This window comes from Bos mutus, chromosome 3, assembly GCF_027580195.1.
Source record: "Bos mutus isolate GX-2022 chromosome 3, NWIPB_WYAK_1.1, whole genome shotgun sequence".
Lineage (NCBI taxonomy): Eukaryota > Metazoa > Chordata > Mammalia > Artiodactyla > Bovidae > Bos > Bos mutus.
The window spans coordinates 17,776,695-17,791,819 of NC_091619.1; the positions used below are offsets into that span (position 1 = coordinate 17,776,695).

Genomic DNA, 15,125 nt, shown 5'->3' on the forward strand with positions numbered 1-15,125 from the left:
CAAAAAGGCTAACCCTCTCTGAAAAAGAGTTCTTTCCTGTCCCAGTTCTTTGAACTGGGACACTGGCTTTTTACCTGCGTTCAGACTTGAACTGAAACACTGGCACTTCCTGGGTCTCCAGCCTGTTAGCTTTTGACTGGCACTGCAGCACTGCGTCACTTGGTTCTCAGACCTTCAGGCTTGAACTGTAACTACACAATCAGCTCTTCTGGGTTTCCAGCTTGCTGACTCACCCTGCAGATCTAGGGACTTGTCAGCCTCCATTATCATGTGAGCCAACTGCTTATAATAATCTCTCTCTCTCTTGCTTGTTTGCTCTTACTCTCTGCATATGTATCTTTTTTGTTCTGTTTCTCTGAAGAGCTCTAATATATATTTGCTAATACATTCTTAGTAAAAACTTTTTTCTCACATAACTACAGTATAATTGTCAAATTTGGGAAATTAACATTGATACAGTACTACAGATTTTACTGAAAATTTTTCATTGTCCCATTGTCCTTTATATAAAATGAAAAAAAAAAAAAAAAAAATCTGGGCCAGGATCCAGTCTAGGATCACACGCTGTATTCAGTTGTTATGTCTCTATGGCCTCCATTTAATCTGGAATAGTTCCTTAGTCTTTGTCTTTCATGATTTTGGCATTTTTGAGGAGTACAGACCATCTGCACTTTTCAGGTGGTGCTAGTGGTGAAGAACCCACCTGCCAATGCAGGAAATGCAGGGTTTGATTCCTGGGCTGGGAAAAATCCCCTGGAGGAGGGCATGGCAATCCACTCCAGTATTCTTGCCTAGAGAATTCCATGGACAGATGAGCCTGGCAGGCTACAGTCCATAGGATCGCAGAGTCTGACACAACTGAAGTGACTTACCACGCACACACAGACCATTTATTTTGTTGAATATCCCTCAATTTGGGTTTCTCTAATGTTTCTTTCTGATTCAGATTTAGGATATACACTTTTGGCAGGAAAACTGCAGAAGTGGTATTGAATCCTTCCCACTGAACTATATAGGAGGCATGTAATTCGCTTTGTCCTATTGTTAATGATAATTCTGATCAGTTGATTAAGGTGGTATCTCTCAGAAAAAAAAATGTAAAATTTTTATTTTCCATTTGTAGTTGTAGGAGATGTTTGAGTCTATGTAATATTCTGTTTCTTGTTAAGATTTTGTTTATTAATTTTGGCATCTGAGATGTAAGAGTTGTTGAAGATGAAATAAGATCGTGTGCAGTGGGGTGAAGGTGGGAAAGTGGGAAGGAAGGGAGTGAAATCACCTGGGAAAAGGTATAAAGTGAGAAAATAAGATTTTCTTTAGAAGATCACTTTGGCTAGTGTGTGAATATATTAGGGGAATGAAAAGAATGCAAGCGAAGAATAGAAGAGCCTTTAGCAGTAGTCTGGTGAAAGATAACCTGAGTGAAGACAGGAAATGAGCTAGAGAGAGAAGTAAAACAATTAGAATGATGTTAAAGAGATGGAATCTTTAGCACTTGTTTTTGGTGAGTGCCTTGTAATTTGCTAATCCAGTGACAGTGGTGGGGAATGGTGGGAGGATGCTTTGTTGGTGACAGGTACTATTCTAAATGAACTCTTAATTCTTGCAACAAGTCTGTGAAGTAGCTACTGTTAGTACTTTTGGTTTACCATTTTGAGGAAGCAGACACCCTTACAGGTTAGATAATACATTAATTTGTCTATGGTCATAGATCTAGTAAGCAAACTCAGGAGTCAGGCTGCAGAATTTGAACTCTTAACCATTAAGTTATTCTGCTTCCTAATCCAGCATTTTGGGCTCTCAGGTTCCAGCTCTGTACCAGGCTCCTTGTATTTAATTCTCATTTATTCTAACAACTCTGTTATGGTAGGGTATATTGTTTTTCTTTAATTGATGAACTTCTATTGTATCTTCTATCAATCTGGCTACCACAGTCTACTGTTGATAGCTAGCATCTGGAGAGTGGTTTGTTGACCAAAGGCCAACTATAATTGTTTCACAAATAAGTAAACCAAGGCTCAGAGGAATTTAAGCACTTGCTGCTGAAGGTCACACAGCCACTTACAAAGACATGATTAGAACCAAGGTCTGCCTCACTCAAAGTCTGTGCTCTTTACCCCTCCAAGCACACTACTTCACTAACTAGATTATGGGCTTCATGAAGCAAGCCTTGCTTCCTCCCTATTACAGAGAGAGGGAGAGCTGGAGAGTTAGAGTGAGAGCTACAGAGCATGTGAGAGGTGTGGAATTAGATTTAATATTTTAGATTTCATCTAGCTATAAATCCTTATTAGATAAGTCCAGATAGGCCAATACCCTACAAATTACATCAGCCTCAATTACTATCTATTGTTCCCTGGAGTTCCTTTCCCAGCATTCTTACCAGAGCTATTAAAATATATAACAGAGTAGGCCATTTGTAAAAGCCAAATACCTTCACAAATAGACTGGATCTTATCCCCTTGAACACCTCTGGGATTTTTAACCGAAAGCAACTGAATTCCTAACCAGGCAATCTAGTTAATCAAACATTTAGTGCATTCGAGCTCCACTGTATCATTCCAACCATACTCCTTTCCACTTTTCCCCAGCTCCACCCTCAGCCCCCTCCACACTGAGCTGCACATCATTCATGACATGAACCAGGCCGTCCCACGGCTCCTAGCCATTGCACATAAAGTTGCCTTTGGCTAGAATGCTTTCAGTCTTCTCTTGACCCACAAAGTCCTCCTCATGGTTCCATGAGATATCACCTCCTCTTTCATGAAGCTTCCCTACTCCCACACATATAGCCTCAGTGTACCCACATCTCTTTGTTCATGGTCTGCTGATAGACTTGAAGCACTGTGTCCTGTGCTTTGACCTTGGTCTCACTTCCTTTCTGTGACCACTTCAAGGGTGAGACCATGTCTTCATCACCTTTAAATCAAGAGTCCTTTATTCCCTCCACCTGGCTCTTCAGTTCAGTTCAGTCACTCAGTCGTGTCAGACTCTTTGCGACTCTATGAATTGCATCATGCCAGGCCTCCCTGTCCATCACCAACTCCCGGAGTTCACTCAAACTAACGTCCATCGAGTGGGTGATGCCATCCAGCCATCTCATCCTCTGTCGTCCCCTTCTCCTCCTGCCCCCAATCCCTCCCAGCATCAGACTCTTTTCCAATGAGTCAACTCTTCACATGAGGTGGCCAAAGTACTGGAGTTTCAGCTTCAGCATCATTCCTTCCAAAGAACACCCAGGACTGATCTCCTTCAGAATGGACTGGTTGGATCTCCCTGCAGTCCAAGGAACTCTCAAGAGTCTTCTCCAACACCACAGTTCAAAAGCATCAGTTCTTCGGCGCTCAGCCTTCTTCACAGTCCAACTCTCACATCCATACATGACCACTGGAAAAACCATAGCCTTGACTAGACGGACCTTTGTTGGCAAAGTAATGTCTCTGCTTTTCAATATGCTATCTAGGTTGGTCATAACTTTCCTTCCAAGGAGTAAGCGTCTTTTAATTTCATGGCTGCAATCACCATCTGCAGTGATTTTGGAGCCCAAAAAAATAAAGTCTGACACTGTTTCCACTGTTTCCCATCTGGTAATAAATATTTGTTTTTGAATAAACAAATAAAACTATACTCTTAGAGAATTAGTATCTTCTTTTCTAAACTATTTCTCCGGCTCTCCCTCCCTCTGTAATAGAGGGAGGAAGCAAGGCTGGGCACAATGACTTCATAAAGCCCGTAATCTCCTTAGTGAAGCAATGGGCTTGGAGGGATAAAAAGCACAGACTTTGAGTGAGGCTGCAGGTCAGGAAGCAACAGAACTGGACATGGAACAACAGACTGGTTCCAAATAGGAAAAGGAGTACTTCAAGGCTATATATTGTCACCCTGCTTATTTAACTTATATGAAGAGTACATCATGAGAAACGCTGGACTGGAAGAAGCACAAGCTGGAATCAAGATTGCCAGGAGAAATATCAATAACCTCAGATACCCAGATGACACTACCCTTATGGCAGAAAGTGAAGAGGAACTCAAAAGCCTCTTGATGAAAGTGAAAGAGGAGAGTGAAAAAGTTGGCTTAAAGCTCGACATTCAGAAAACTAAGATCATGGCATCTGGTCCCATCACTTCATGGGAAATAGATGGGGAAACAGTGGAAACAGTGTCAGACTTTATTTTTGGGGGCTCCAAAATCACTGCAGATGGTGATTGCAGCCATGAAATTAAAAGATGCTTACTCCTTGGAAGGAAACTTATGACCAACCTAGATAGCATATTGAAAAGCAGAGACATCACTTTGCCAACAAAGGTCCATTTAGTCAAGGCTATGTATGGTTTTTCCAGTGGTCATGTGTGGATGTGAGAGTTGCACTGTGAAGAAAGCTGAGCGCCAAAGAATTGATGCTTTTGAACTGTGGTGTTGAAGGCTCTTGAGAGTCCCTTGGACTGCAAGGAGATCCAACCAGTCCATCCTAAAGGAGATCAGTCCTGGATGTTCTTTGGATGGAATGATGTTGAAGCTGAAACTCCAGTACTTTGGCCACCTCATGTGAAGAGTTGACTCATTGGAAAAGAGTCTGATGCTGGGAGGGATTGGGGGCAGGAGGAGAAGGGGACGACAGAGGATGAGATGGCTGGATGGCATCACCGACTCGATGGATGTGAGTTTGAGTGACCTCCGGGAGATAGTGATGGACAGGGAGGCCTGGTGTGCTGCAATTCATGGGGTCACTAAGAGTCTGACACGACTGAGAGACTGAACTGAGCTGACTTTGGTTCTAATAATGTCTTTGTAAGTGGTTGTGTGACCTTCAGCAAGTGCCTAAATTCCTCTGAGCCTTGGTTTCCTTATTTGTGAAACAATTTCAGTCGGCCTTCAGTATCCACGGGTTCTGAACCTGAGGATTCAACCAACTGTGGGTGGAAGATATTTGGAAAAAAAAAAAAATCCAGAAAGTTTCAAAAAGCAAAACTAGAATTTGCCCTGCCTTGGCAACTATGTACATAGTTTTACATTTTACAACTATTTACATAACATTTACATTGTATTAGGTATTAAAAGTAATCTGCTGCCCCTGCTAAGTCGCTTCAGTCGTGTCCGACTCTGTGCGACCCCATAGACCCCATAGACGGCAGCTCACCAGGCTCCCCCGTCCCTGGGATTCTCCAGGCAAGAATACTGGAGTGGGTTGCCACTTCCTTCTCCAATGCATGGAAGTGAAAAGTGAAAGTGAAGTCTCTTAGTCGTGTCTGACTCTTAGCGACCCCATGGACTGCAGCATGCCAGGCCTCTCTGTCCATCACCAACTCCCGGAGTTTACTCAAACTCATGTTCATTGAGTCGGTGATGCCGTCCAACCATCTCATGTCGTCCCCTTCTCCTCCCGCCTTCAACCTTTCCCAGCATCAGGGTCTTTTCCAATGAGTCAGTTCTTCGCATCAGGTGGCCAAAGTACTGGAGTTTCAGCTTCAACATCAGTCCCTCCAATGAATATTCAGGAATATTCATGAATATATGCTGTAAGATGCAGGAAACTGTAGATGTTAGCTCAGGTACCGGGCAGACTGTTGGAACAATTCAGGGAAAGAACAAAGACAGGAGAGCTGGCGAGGGTAGGGGGGTGGCGGGGGTTGGCAGGTGACTGGATGAGTTTGCTCTTGGATAGGTCGAGTTATTGGGACAGACAGGTTGAAGCATCCAGTAAACAGGTATATAGGCCTGAGCTTCTGCAACAAATACTAGTTGAAAGCACTGAATTGGGTACGACTTCAGGAAGAGTTAAGAATGGAATGTGCGGAAAGGGCGAGTAGGGAGGCAGAGCCGAGCTTAACAATGGGATTTAAACACGGGCAGAGGAAAAGAAACAGAATGAGGAAGGACGGAGGGCGACGTTTTGAATGCCAAGTTAAAGACGCCTTCAAGTTGAAGGCGGTTTGGGACGCCTCCTGGAGGTCAAGAGGAGGATGACATTCTATTCTGGGCTTCCCTGGTGGCTCAGACCGTAAGGAATCCACCTGCCTGCAATGCTGGAGACCCGGATTCGATCTCTGGGTCGGGAAGATCCCCTGAGAAGGAAATGGCTCTCGGTTAAACGGGAGTCTGAGGAACAGAGACGGGTGGGGATGGGGCGAAGCCACACCGCAGACAACAACTAAACTGAAAGAAAAGAAAAAGCCTCAGTAGTTCTATATTTTTTAAGGTAGTCTGGCTTTGACGAGCCAGGAAAAGAGGAACTTAGTAATTTTAGGTTCCAAGGCCCTTGAGTGGGAGTAACTGCATTTGCTAAAGGCTCTCTGCAGCCCTTTAGGACCCTTTTTAGGATTTCCCTTGGTGTAAACCGGGAAAAAACCTACCACCCGTAACCCAGAAAAATATTGCCACTCAGTAAATAAAGCAAAACAGAAAGGCGTCTTGTTTGAAAGCCTTCACTTTAAAAATCCTGGCATGCAAATAAAGGGCTTTAATGTGGCTCACAACGATTGGTAGGTACTTATAGAAGCCGTCATTTCCACGTAGCGCAAGATGCAAACGAAGAGTCTGCTTTTCGCTTTCCTATTGGCTGTTCGATCGGACTCCCCTTTTAGCCAATCAAACCACTTCCCTTCGCCCCTCCCGGTAGCTCTTATAAATTACATCAAATTGGTTACCCTTGCCATATCCTTCTCCTTGAAAAAGAAGCCGTAACTGCAGTTTTAGCAGTAATGTCAGGCCGCGGAAAGCAGGGAGGCAAAGCTCGGGCCAAGGCCAAGTCGCGCTCATCCCGCGCTGGCCTTCAGTTCCCCGTAGGGCGAGTGCACCGCCTGCTGCGCAAAGGGAACTACGCCGAAAGGGTGGGGGCCGGCGCACCGGTGTACTTGGCGGCAGTGCTGGAGTACCTGACCGCGGAAATCCTGGAGCTGGCGGGCAACGCCGCCCGAGACAACAAGAAGACGCGCATCATCCCTCGCCATTTGCAACTGGCCGTGAGAAATGATGAAGAGCTCAACAAGTTACTCGGGGGTGTCACTATTGCCCAGGGCGGTGTCTTACCCAATATCCAGGCAGTCTTATTGCCTAAAAAAACGGAGAGTCACAAGCCTGGCAAGAATAAGTAATTAAAAGGCTTGATACCATCCCCACTCACCCCAAAGGCTCTTTTAAGAGCCACCACCAAAGTGTCAAAATAAAGGGCTGATCACAAAATAGCGCATTAGCTCTTTTTTTGAAAACTTGGGTGGCTCTAAAAAGAGCCTTTGTTCTTTGGCTTACTTTGAAAAGGCTTTATTTGCTTTTGGCTTTATGGCTTTCGGTTTTCTTTGGTAACAGAACGGCCTGGATATTGGGCAAAACGCCGCCCTGGGCGATGGTGACCTTGCCCAACAGCTTGTTCAGCTCTTCGTCGTTGCGGATGGCCAACTGCAGGTGACGAGGGATGATGCGCGTCTTTTTGTTGTCTCGCGCCGCGTTGCCGGCCAGCTCCAGGATCTCGGCTGTCAGATACTCCAGAACCGCCGCCATGTAGACGGGCGCGCCGGCCCCCACCCGCTCAGCGTAGTTGCCTTTGCGCAGCAGGCGGTGCACTCGCCCTACCGGGAACTGCAAGCCTGCGCGGGACGAACGCGACTTGGCCTTTGCGCGGGCCTTGCCTCCCTGCTTTCCGCGACCAGACATGACTAAAGATACGCGTAGTACGATTAAAGATCAGAGCCCCTCGGCTTAAAAAAGATTAGCAATTGGAAAGCCTTTATAAGTTTTCCGAGGGGTGGAGTCAGGAACGAGCTTTTCATTGGTCCTAAATTGGCTCCTAAAACAGCCAATAAGGTTAAGAGTCGGTGTTGTTCTGTCGCTATTACTGATAACGTAAGGTCTCTCCGCGGACCAATGGGAATGTAAGACTTTTGGAGCCTTAATTTGCATACGGTGGTTATAAATGGATCAGGCCCGCCCATTCTCATACCTCTTTTTTTGCCAAACGGCGTTGTTCTACAATGCCTGAGCCGGCAAAATCCGCTCCCGCGCCCAAGAAGGGCTCCAAGAAAGCCGTCACTAAAGCCCAAAAGAAGGACGGCAAGAAGCGCAAGCGCAGCCGTAAGGAGAGCTATTCCATCTACGTGTACAAGGTGCTGAAGCAGGTGCACCCGGACACCGGTATTTCGTCCAAGGCCATGGGCATCATGAACTCATTTGTCAACGACATCTTCGAGCGCATCGCGGGCGAAGCGTCGCGCTTGGCGCATTACAACAAGCGCTCGACCATCACGTCCCGGGAGATCCAGACGGCCGTGCGCCTGCTGCTGCCCGGCGAGCTGGCCAAGCACGCCGTGTCCGAGGGCACCAAGGCGGTCACCAAGTACACCAGCTCCAAGTGAGTCCTTGCTGGTACGCGGCGCTCGCACGAGGCGCAAAGCCGCTTGATTTTCCAAAGGCTCTTTTCAGAGCCACCCACCTAATCACCAGAAAAGAGCCTTGTTCACTTGTTTTTCCTCAGTTCCTCACAAAGTAAGTTACTCTAGTTGGCTAAAAGTAATGGAAGATGACACACGTAGCTTTTTAAGCCCTTATGACTTGAGATTCCTGGCGCGTGACTGGCTTTGCTTTTGAATCTAGGGCGCGTCTTAACCCTCACTGCTGCTTAGCTTTCGTATGAGTCAGTTCTAAATTAGGATACTGAGACTGCTCCTAGACTTGTGTCCTGGTGGCTCTGTTGGGTACGTTTCACCGGTGTTCCAAAACGAAGTGAGTGATTTCAGCTATCCACATTTAAGAAAGGACCCCAGGACACGACCAAGCCCGGGTCTTTCCGAACATTGCATCACAGCCCTGAAGAATTGCGAGTTTGGCAGCCGCGTGGGTGCCGGATCACCAGTTACGCCCTTGCGATGTGGCTTCCTGTGGACACCAGCGGTTCGGGATACTTCGTACTGAGCCCGCGCTGCCTGGTCTCAGCCTTTCCCTGATTGGACATGAATATTCAAAATCTCCCGCCGCTCTGGAATTCATAGGTTCTAGGTTTGCGCCGCTCACTTTGGCGCTGTGAAATTCCTGTTATTTCTTGGTTTGTGGATCATTTTTGCTTTTAATTCTCTTTTCTCGAAATATTTCGGCGTCAAGTCACTGCAAGGCACTAGTCATTTTAGTTTGGTCTCAAACGTCACCTCCCAGACACCTTCGGGAAGTTGTGCCTCTCCTTGCCTCTGGTCCCTATTTTATCTTCTTCCTAGCAGCTGTCAGAAATTGTTTTGCTATTAGTTTTTTTTCTTGTTTACCATTTTCCTCAAGACCTTAACAGAAACTTTATTGGTTTGGTTTGGTTTTTCTCTATATTGTCCCCACCAACCAGTGCTTGGCACACAGTGGACACTTTAAGTACTTACTGAATTAGTATTTGTTGAATTGATTTTTCTGTCCCTCTTCTTTTAAAAATAGCCTTCGTGGATGGATGGGTGCGGTTCATTTCCATTAGGTGTATGGGAAGACATGATGAAAATGGAAATGTTTCGGAGCTCCTTTCCCAAGTTGGCTATGGTCACCTCAGGGCAACAGCTGGGAGGAGGGCTGTATTTGTGTGTGTGTGTGCGCTAAGGAGGAGGTGGCAGTTTTAAGTCCTTCCTTTATGCTTTTCAGTTTGGTCTAATCTTTGGATTTTCATTAAATTCAGAACATTGCTCACTAGAAGATCCTTTTCCTTTCTTCATTTATGATACCCTCCTTCCATCCTTATCTTTTGTTCCCCATTGAGATGAACTTTTCATTTATATTAACAGTGTCATTTACTCTTCAGGAGACCCTATAAAATAGACAAGGTTGGGGCTTCCCTGGTGGCTCTGGTAAAGAATCCTCCTGCCAGTGCAGAAGACACAGGTTGGATCCCTGATCCAGGAAGATCCCAGAAAGAGGAAAAAAAAAGAGAGAATGTTAATATTTCTTTAAAAATGAGGTTGAGAGTGAGTGATCCACTGGTCATGTAGCTAACATTGTCCACCTTTGTACCCTCAGATGCAAGGACGATTGGATTTTAGTTTTATTTCACTGTAATCATGGAATGTTGTATTTTTCTGTCCAAGCCTTGATTCTGCTGATAATGGCACTGATGATCTGATCAGTTATTCAACTCTGCTTTTGGATAAGGGGTCCTGGAGTTGATTGCAGGTGTTTCATGAATCCAAATGGACTCCAGACATTATCAGAGACTGAATAAATCTTAATGTTTCTTACATGTGTGTTTTCAAATGTGTGTATATGCTATTGTTATTAATAAATTTACCAGTTAATTAAAAAGCTTGGCTGCATTCTTTTATCTGTAATATATTTTCTAACTAAATGAAGTAGATAAAATCACTACTGGCTCTAAGCAAATGTATAGAGATGTTTGAGTGCCTCTGACCTGGAAGGTGAATATTTATAAACTATCAACCAAATTTGCTTCTACTCCAGAAGGGTAGTGGGGCTGAAATAGTCTGGTAGGACACTATTAATGCTTAGTAACTGAAAAGTGCCTGAGCACAAAATGAAACAAAGGTCATGACCACAAACAAGAAGCACTATAAATAAAATAGAAAAAATAAAGTTATTAACAAAGTTTAGAAAATACCTGCAGAGTACTTAGTATGTGTCTGTCAGATGTTTTAGGTCCTTCACATGTATTGACTTATTTAATCCTCACAAGAACTTTATGAAATAGTTACCATTATTGTCTCCCACTTTACAGGTGAGGAAACTGAGGCATAGAAAGGCTTCTCCTCAGAAATGCTCAAAGAATAGACTCTTAGGTCAATGTTTAAGGGACTTGAGAAAGGAAGATCCCTCTCCAAAAACCTGTATTTGGGGGGAAATAAATAAGTATGCTTTAAAATTAAAGAGAAATATCACCTACTTTAATTTCAGGATGCACCGTGGGTATACATCTGTGGTGGAGGTGGTGGCTGAAAGTGTGTGGAGGGCTCTCATTTTCCAGAGGCCATAGCTCAACTCTGTTTAGTTTGTCCCCATAGTCAGGGCTCACCAGCTGAAATACTTTTACTAAGATAAGAGAGCTTTGGTTACTGGTTGTGGGCTCCTCCTGGGCATGGTGTTTACTAGGAAGGAAGTTACAAAGTGAGGAAGGAGAAAGAAGTGCTAGAGTTGATATTTTAACTCTGGAGGGGAGATGATTATTGATGGTGAGTTTTATTCTCCTAAAGAACCTCTTTGATCTTTTCTTTCTCCTTCTCAAACATCTCTATACATTTGCTTAGTGAAGTGAAAATTGCTCAGTCGTGTCAGACTCTTTGCGACCCCATGGACTATACAGTCGATGGAATTCTCCAGGCCAGAATACAGTAGTGGGTTGCCATTTCCTTCTCCAGGGGATCTTCCCAACTTAGGGATCAAGCCAGGTCTCCCACATTGCAGGCAGATTCTTTACCAGCTGAGCCACGAGGGAAGCCCAAGTTGGAGTTAATAACAATACTTGTTATAATAATACTTGCTTCTACTTACTGAGCACTTAACTGTTTTCCTTGTCCTCTGCTGAGTGGTTTACATGCATTGCCTCATTTAATCTTCACAGCCACCACTTAAGATACATTCCATCCTTATTTTATAAGTAAAGGAAATTGAATCTCAGAGAAGTTAAATAACTTGTCCAGGATCATTTTGGAAGTAAGTGGTGGAACTACAACCCAATGTACACTTTAAAACAGTTTGATATTCAAGGCCCTCCATAATCTGCCTCTTCCTTCTTCGCAGCTCTATCTCCTACTGCTATACATACAGTTTTCTGCTCTAGTCACCTTCCCCTAAACCCATTTGCTGTTTCCCAGGACCATACTGCACTGCTCTTTCTTTCTGGCTTGGCCAGAGCTTGCTGTCAAGCCAAGGCCATAATCTTCCACCACCCCAAATGATACCTCTCAATTAATTTCTCTACCTTCATCTCTTCTTTAAAAATAGTAACAGAAAGAAATGGTTTACTGCGGTAATTGGCATACAATAAACTGTACATGTTTAAAATACAATTTGTTAAGTTTAGACATGTGTATATACCCATGAAAACATCACTACAATCAACATAATGGACATATCCATTTCCCCCCCCCCCCCCACAAAAGGTTTCTTCATGCTCCTTATAGAATTCTTCCCTCCTGCCCACTTCATCAGTGTCCTCCTTTGGCTCTGTTCCTGACCTCAGGGAACCACTGGTTTGCTTTATATCATTATAGATATTTTGTATCATACAATGGGTATCATTTGTATCTGGCTTCTTTCACTCAGCGTAAGATTCATTCATATTTAGGTGCATTCCTTTGTATTGGTGAGTTGTATTGCATTTTATGGCCACAATTGATAATTTCAGTCACTTGATGGATAGTTGTGTTGTTTCCAGTCTTTCTCCACCTTTTTTGTTTTCCCCCCCTTGGCTTCTCCACGTGGCAAGTGAGATCTTAGTTCCCCAATTAGGGATGGAACCTGTGCCCACTCCAGTGAAAGCATGGAGTCTTAACCACTGGACTGCCAGGGAAGCCACCTTCCTCCGTTTTTTAATGCATTCCAACTTTGTGTCATGATGGTTCCACACTAAAATTTCTGCCTTCAAATGGGAAAGGAATTCAGAAGGGGGATAAGACATATACACAAATACCTATTCTATTCGAGTAGGACAAAGTATTAGGGTTTCACTTCTGTTATCCTAGGCTCAAAACCTCTCTAATCCATTTTATGTCCTGTGACTAGAGTAGTAGTCTATAGCACAGACCTGACTTTATCACCTACCTGCTCACAAACCTCCAGTGGCCTGCCTTACTGACATAGTTTCGCCTTCAAAAGAAAAAAAATGAAAGTAAAAAATTCAAAACTCTATCAGCAATTCTTAGTCATATTTGGTTGTACAACATGGTCTGGGTAACTCTGGTCCTTTAAAAGGGAGGCTAACATTGATCACAATATGGCTAATCAGTGATTGTGGCATAAGGGAGTAAGCCTGAGGGGCAGCTCTGTTCAGGTTGCAAAATTGACCTCTAGCTGAAAGACTATCCCTGTGACTAGGGAGACTAGGTTTAATCATTCATTTAATATGGGTGATTGAAAATAAGAAGATTGTATCTACTTATTTTAAAAATAATTATCTAGTCCCTGATGGCTCATTGGTGAAGAATCTGCCTGCCAAAGCAAGAGGCGTAAGAGACTTGGGTTCAATCCCCGGGTGGAGAAGATACCCTGGAGAAGGAAATGGCAACTCATTCCAGTATTATTGCCTGAGAAATCCCATGGACAGAGGAGTCTGGCAGGCTATGGGGTTGCAAAAGAGTCGACACGACTTAGCAAGTAAACAACCTGGGTTGAAAACCAAGGCTGCGTCTCTGCATTAGAGTGATTTAGGTCCTTTGGACAGGAAGAGGATATTTCATTCTTACTGATAAGATTTCACACAGCAAAAGTTTTTAAAAGACCATGGTTTCTCAGTGAATAAGAAAGCTGTGGTCACATAAAGAAGGGGATTCTGATTCTTTGTAGCTACAGTTATATGTCCTTGGGACTTGTGTTTCCTCTAATTCTTTGATTAGATTATCCCAGCCTGATGAATGGCAGAACAGATTTTTTACTTTCTCAGTCCTAGCGAATGTCTACTTTCTCAGAATGCATGTTAAGTGGTATTGCGTTTTATATTTTATTCTATTTTTTATTTTCTCCCTTTCTAACCTATATTTTAAACATTGACCTTTGCCTCTCTACTCCCACAAAAAAACATCTGTATCTCTCTTTGCTATACATGTTGTGATATAAATGTGCACTCTGTTGACTGAAGTACTGCATTAAACTTCAAGAAATACAAACAGCACACTTATCCCCCTCTCTCCCAGTGAAAAGCACCCACATTTGCTCCAATTCCCCATCATCACAAAAATGCTGTTATAAACATCATTGTTCATTTCCTTATGTAAACCTAGCCTATCCCTAATTTGGCATTTGAGGTCCCTGAAAATGGTCCTTAATGTCCCCAGCATGAAAAGCTCACTTCTCCTTATTGCCCTTTTACATGTTTGTTTGTTTTCACTGTCCCTTCTGCCTGGATTATACCACCTTCCTTAGCCCCCAATCTGAACATGTCTCAAATCCTAAATATTCTTGAGAACCCACCTCAAATATCACCTCCTACGGGATGGGTTCCCTTGTTTGTTCAGCTGGAATTGAACAAACTTTCAATTTTCAATTCCTTTCCCTCTCAGCTCCCACAAGGCTCAACCTGCATTTCTCTTTGTCATCCTCCACAATAGGCCTTCCACTCTTGCTATTCACATGGGTATCACTTCCCCACAAAGGCGTCAGGTTGTGTGTACAAGAATAGAGGAATTCAGAAGGCATGTTTCCGAAAAATACTGACTTTAAAACATAAGATGAGTTTTACTTTATCCTTTGTAGTGTCCTCTAGCCACTGTTTTTTTAGCTGTGGGTTGTAACTTATTAGTGGGTTATGAAATTGGTTTTTGATAGAGATCACCTTTTTCCTCCCCCTTTTTAAGAAGAGAAGAGAAAAATATCAGAGTATATCACAAATAGTAAATATCATTTTGTGAAACCTATTATAATTTATATTCTTATGTGAATGTGACTAAGAAGCAATGTAAAAGTGTTACTTACTGGGGGTTGAGGTTAGGAGAGGTCCCTTCTACTGTACTGAAAGGTCATAGAAAATGCCACTCCAGAATATGCTACTTTGGCATATTGATAATTTTGAGCTGTAGTCACTTAGAGGCCGACTTTCTCTGAACTCCCATTAGCTGCCTAAGAACAGATTTTCCAAAAGAAACTTGATTGTCATAAATGCCCTCCCCCAGGAATTACACTGAACGGGAAAGATTGACTCATCACAGGAGAGGAGACTAGAAGTCAAGACCATACCCAGACCAACTTTGTCACAAACTATCACATCTCCCTGGTGGCTCAGATGGTAAAGAATCTGCCCCCAGTGTGGGAGACCCGGGTTTGATCCCTGTGTCAGGAAGATCCCTGGAGAAGGAAATGGCCACCCACTCCAATATTCTTGCCTGGAGAATTCCATCGACACAGGAGCCTAACAGGCTACAATCTATGGGGTCACAAAGAATAGGACACAGTTGTGTGACTTTCACTTTCACTATACCTCCCATCTATTATTCTAGGGCCTATTCCT

The 15,125-nt window shown here is 43.7% G+C and overlaps 3 protein-coding genes across 3 annotated transcripts; 2 read left to right on the top strand and 1 right to left on the bottom strand.

Annotated features, from left to right (window-relative positions):
- The first annotated feature begins 6,625 nt into the window (after nucleotides 1–6,625).
- H2AC21 (H2A clustered histone 21) lies at nucleotides 6,626–7,092 on the top strand. Its single transcript, XM_005894871.2, has one exon. The coding sequence runs from the start codon at nucleotides 6,700–6,702 to the stop codon at nucleotides 7,090–7,092; it is 393 nt and encodes a 130-aa protein (XP_005894933.1). The 5' UTR covers nucleotides 6,626–6,699.
- A 14-nt stretch (nucleotides 7,093–7,106) lies between these two features.
- LOC102281784 (histone H2A type 2-C) lies at nucleotides 7,107–7,721 on the bottom strand. Its single transcript, XM_070367184.1, has one exon. It carries the CDS (start codon nucleotides 7,646–7,648, stop codon nucleotides 7,259–7,261), a length of 390 nt encoding a protein of 129 aa, XP_070223285.1. The 5' UTR covers nucleotides 7,649–7,721; the 3' UTR covers nucleotides 7,107–7,258.
- Nucleotides 7,722–7,928: 207 nt separating this feature from the next.
- H2BC21 (H2B clustered histone 21) lies at nucleotides 7,929–10,255 on the top strand. Its single transcript, XM_005910156.2, has one exon. The coding sequence runs from the start codon at nucleotides 7,966–7,968 to the stop codon at nucleotides 8,344–8,346; it is 381 nt and encodes a 126-aa protein (XP_005910218.1). The 5' UTR covers nucleotides 7,929–7,965; the 3' UTR covers nucleotides 8,347–10,255.
- The last annotated feature ends 4,870 nt before the right edge of the window (nucleotides 10,256–15,125 follow it).

What these genes read in the sequence shown, in the direction of transcription:
- H2AC21 (XM_005894871.2), top strand. Translation starts at nt 6,700, where the DNA reads ATGTCAGGCCGCGGAAAGCAGGGAGGCAAAGCTCGGGCCAAGGCCAAG.
- LOC102281784 (XM_070367184.1), bottom strand. Translation starts at nt 7,648, where the DNA reads ATGTCTGGTCGCGGAAAGCAGGGAGGCAAGGCCCGCGCAAAGGCCAAG.
- H2BC21 (XM_005910156.2), top strand. Translation starts at nt 7,966, where the DNA reads ATGCCTGAGCCGGCAAAATCCGCTCCCGCGCCCAAGAAGGGCTCCAAG.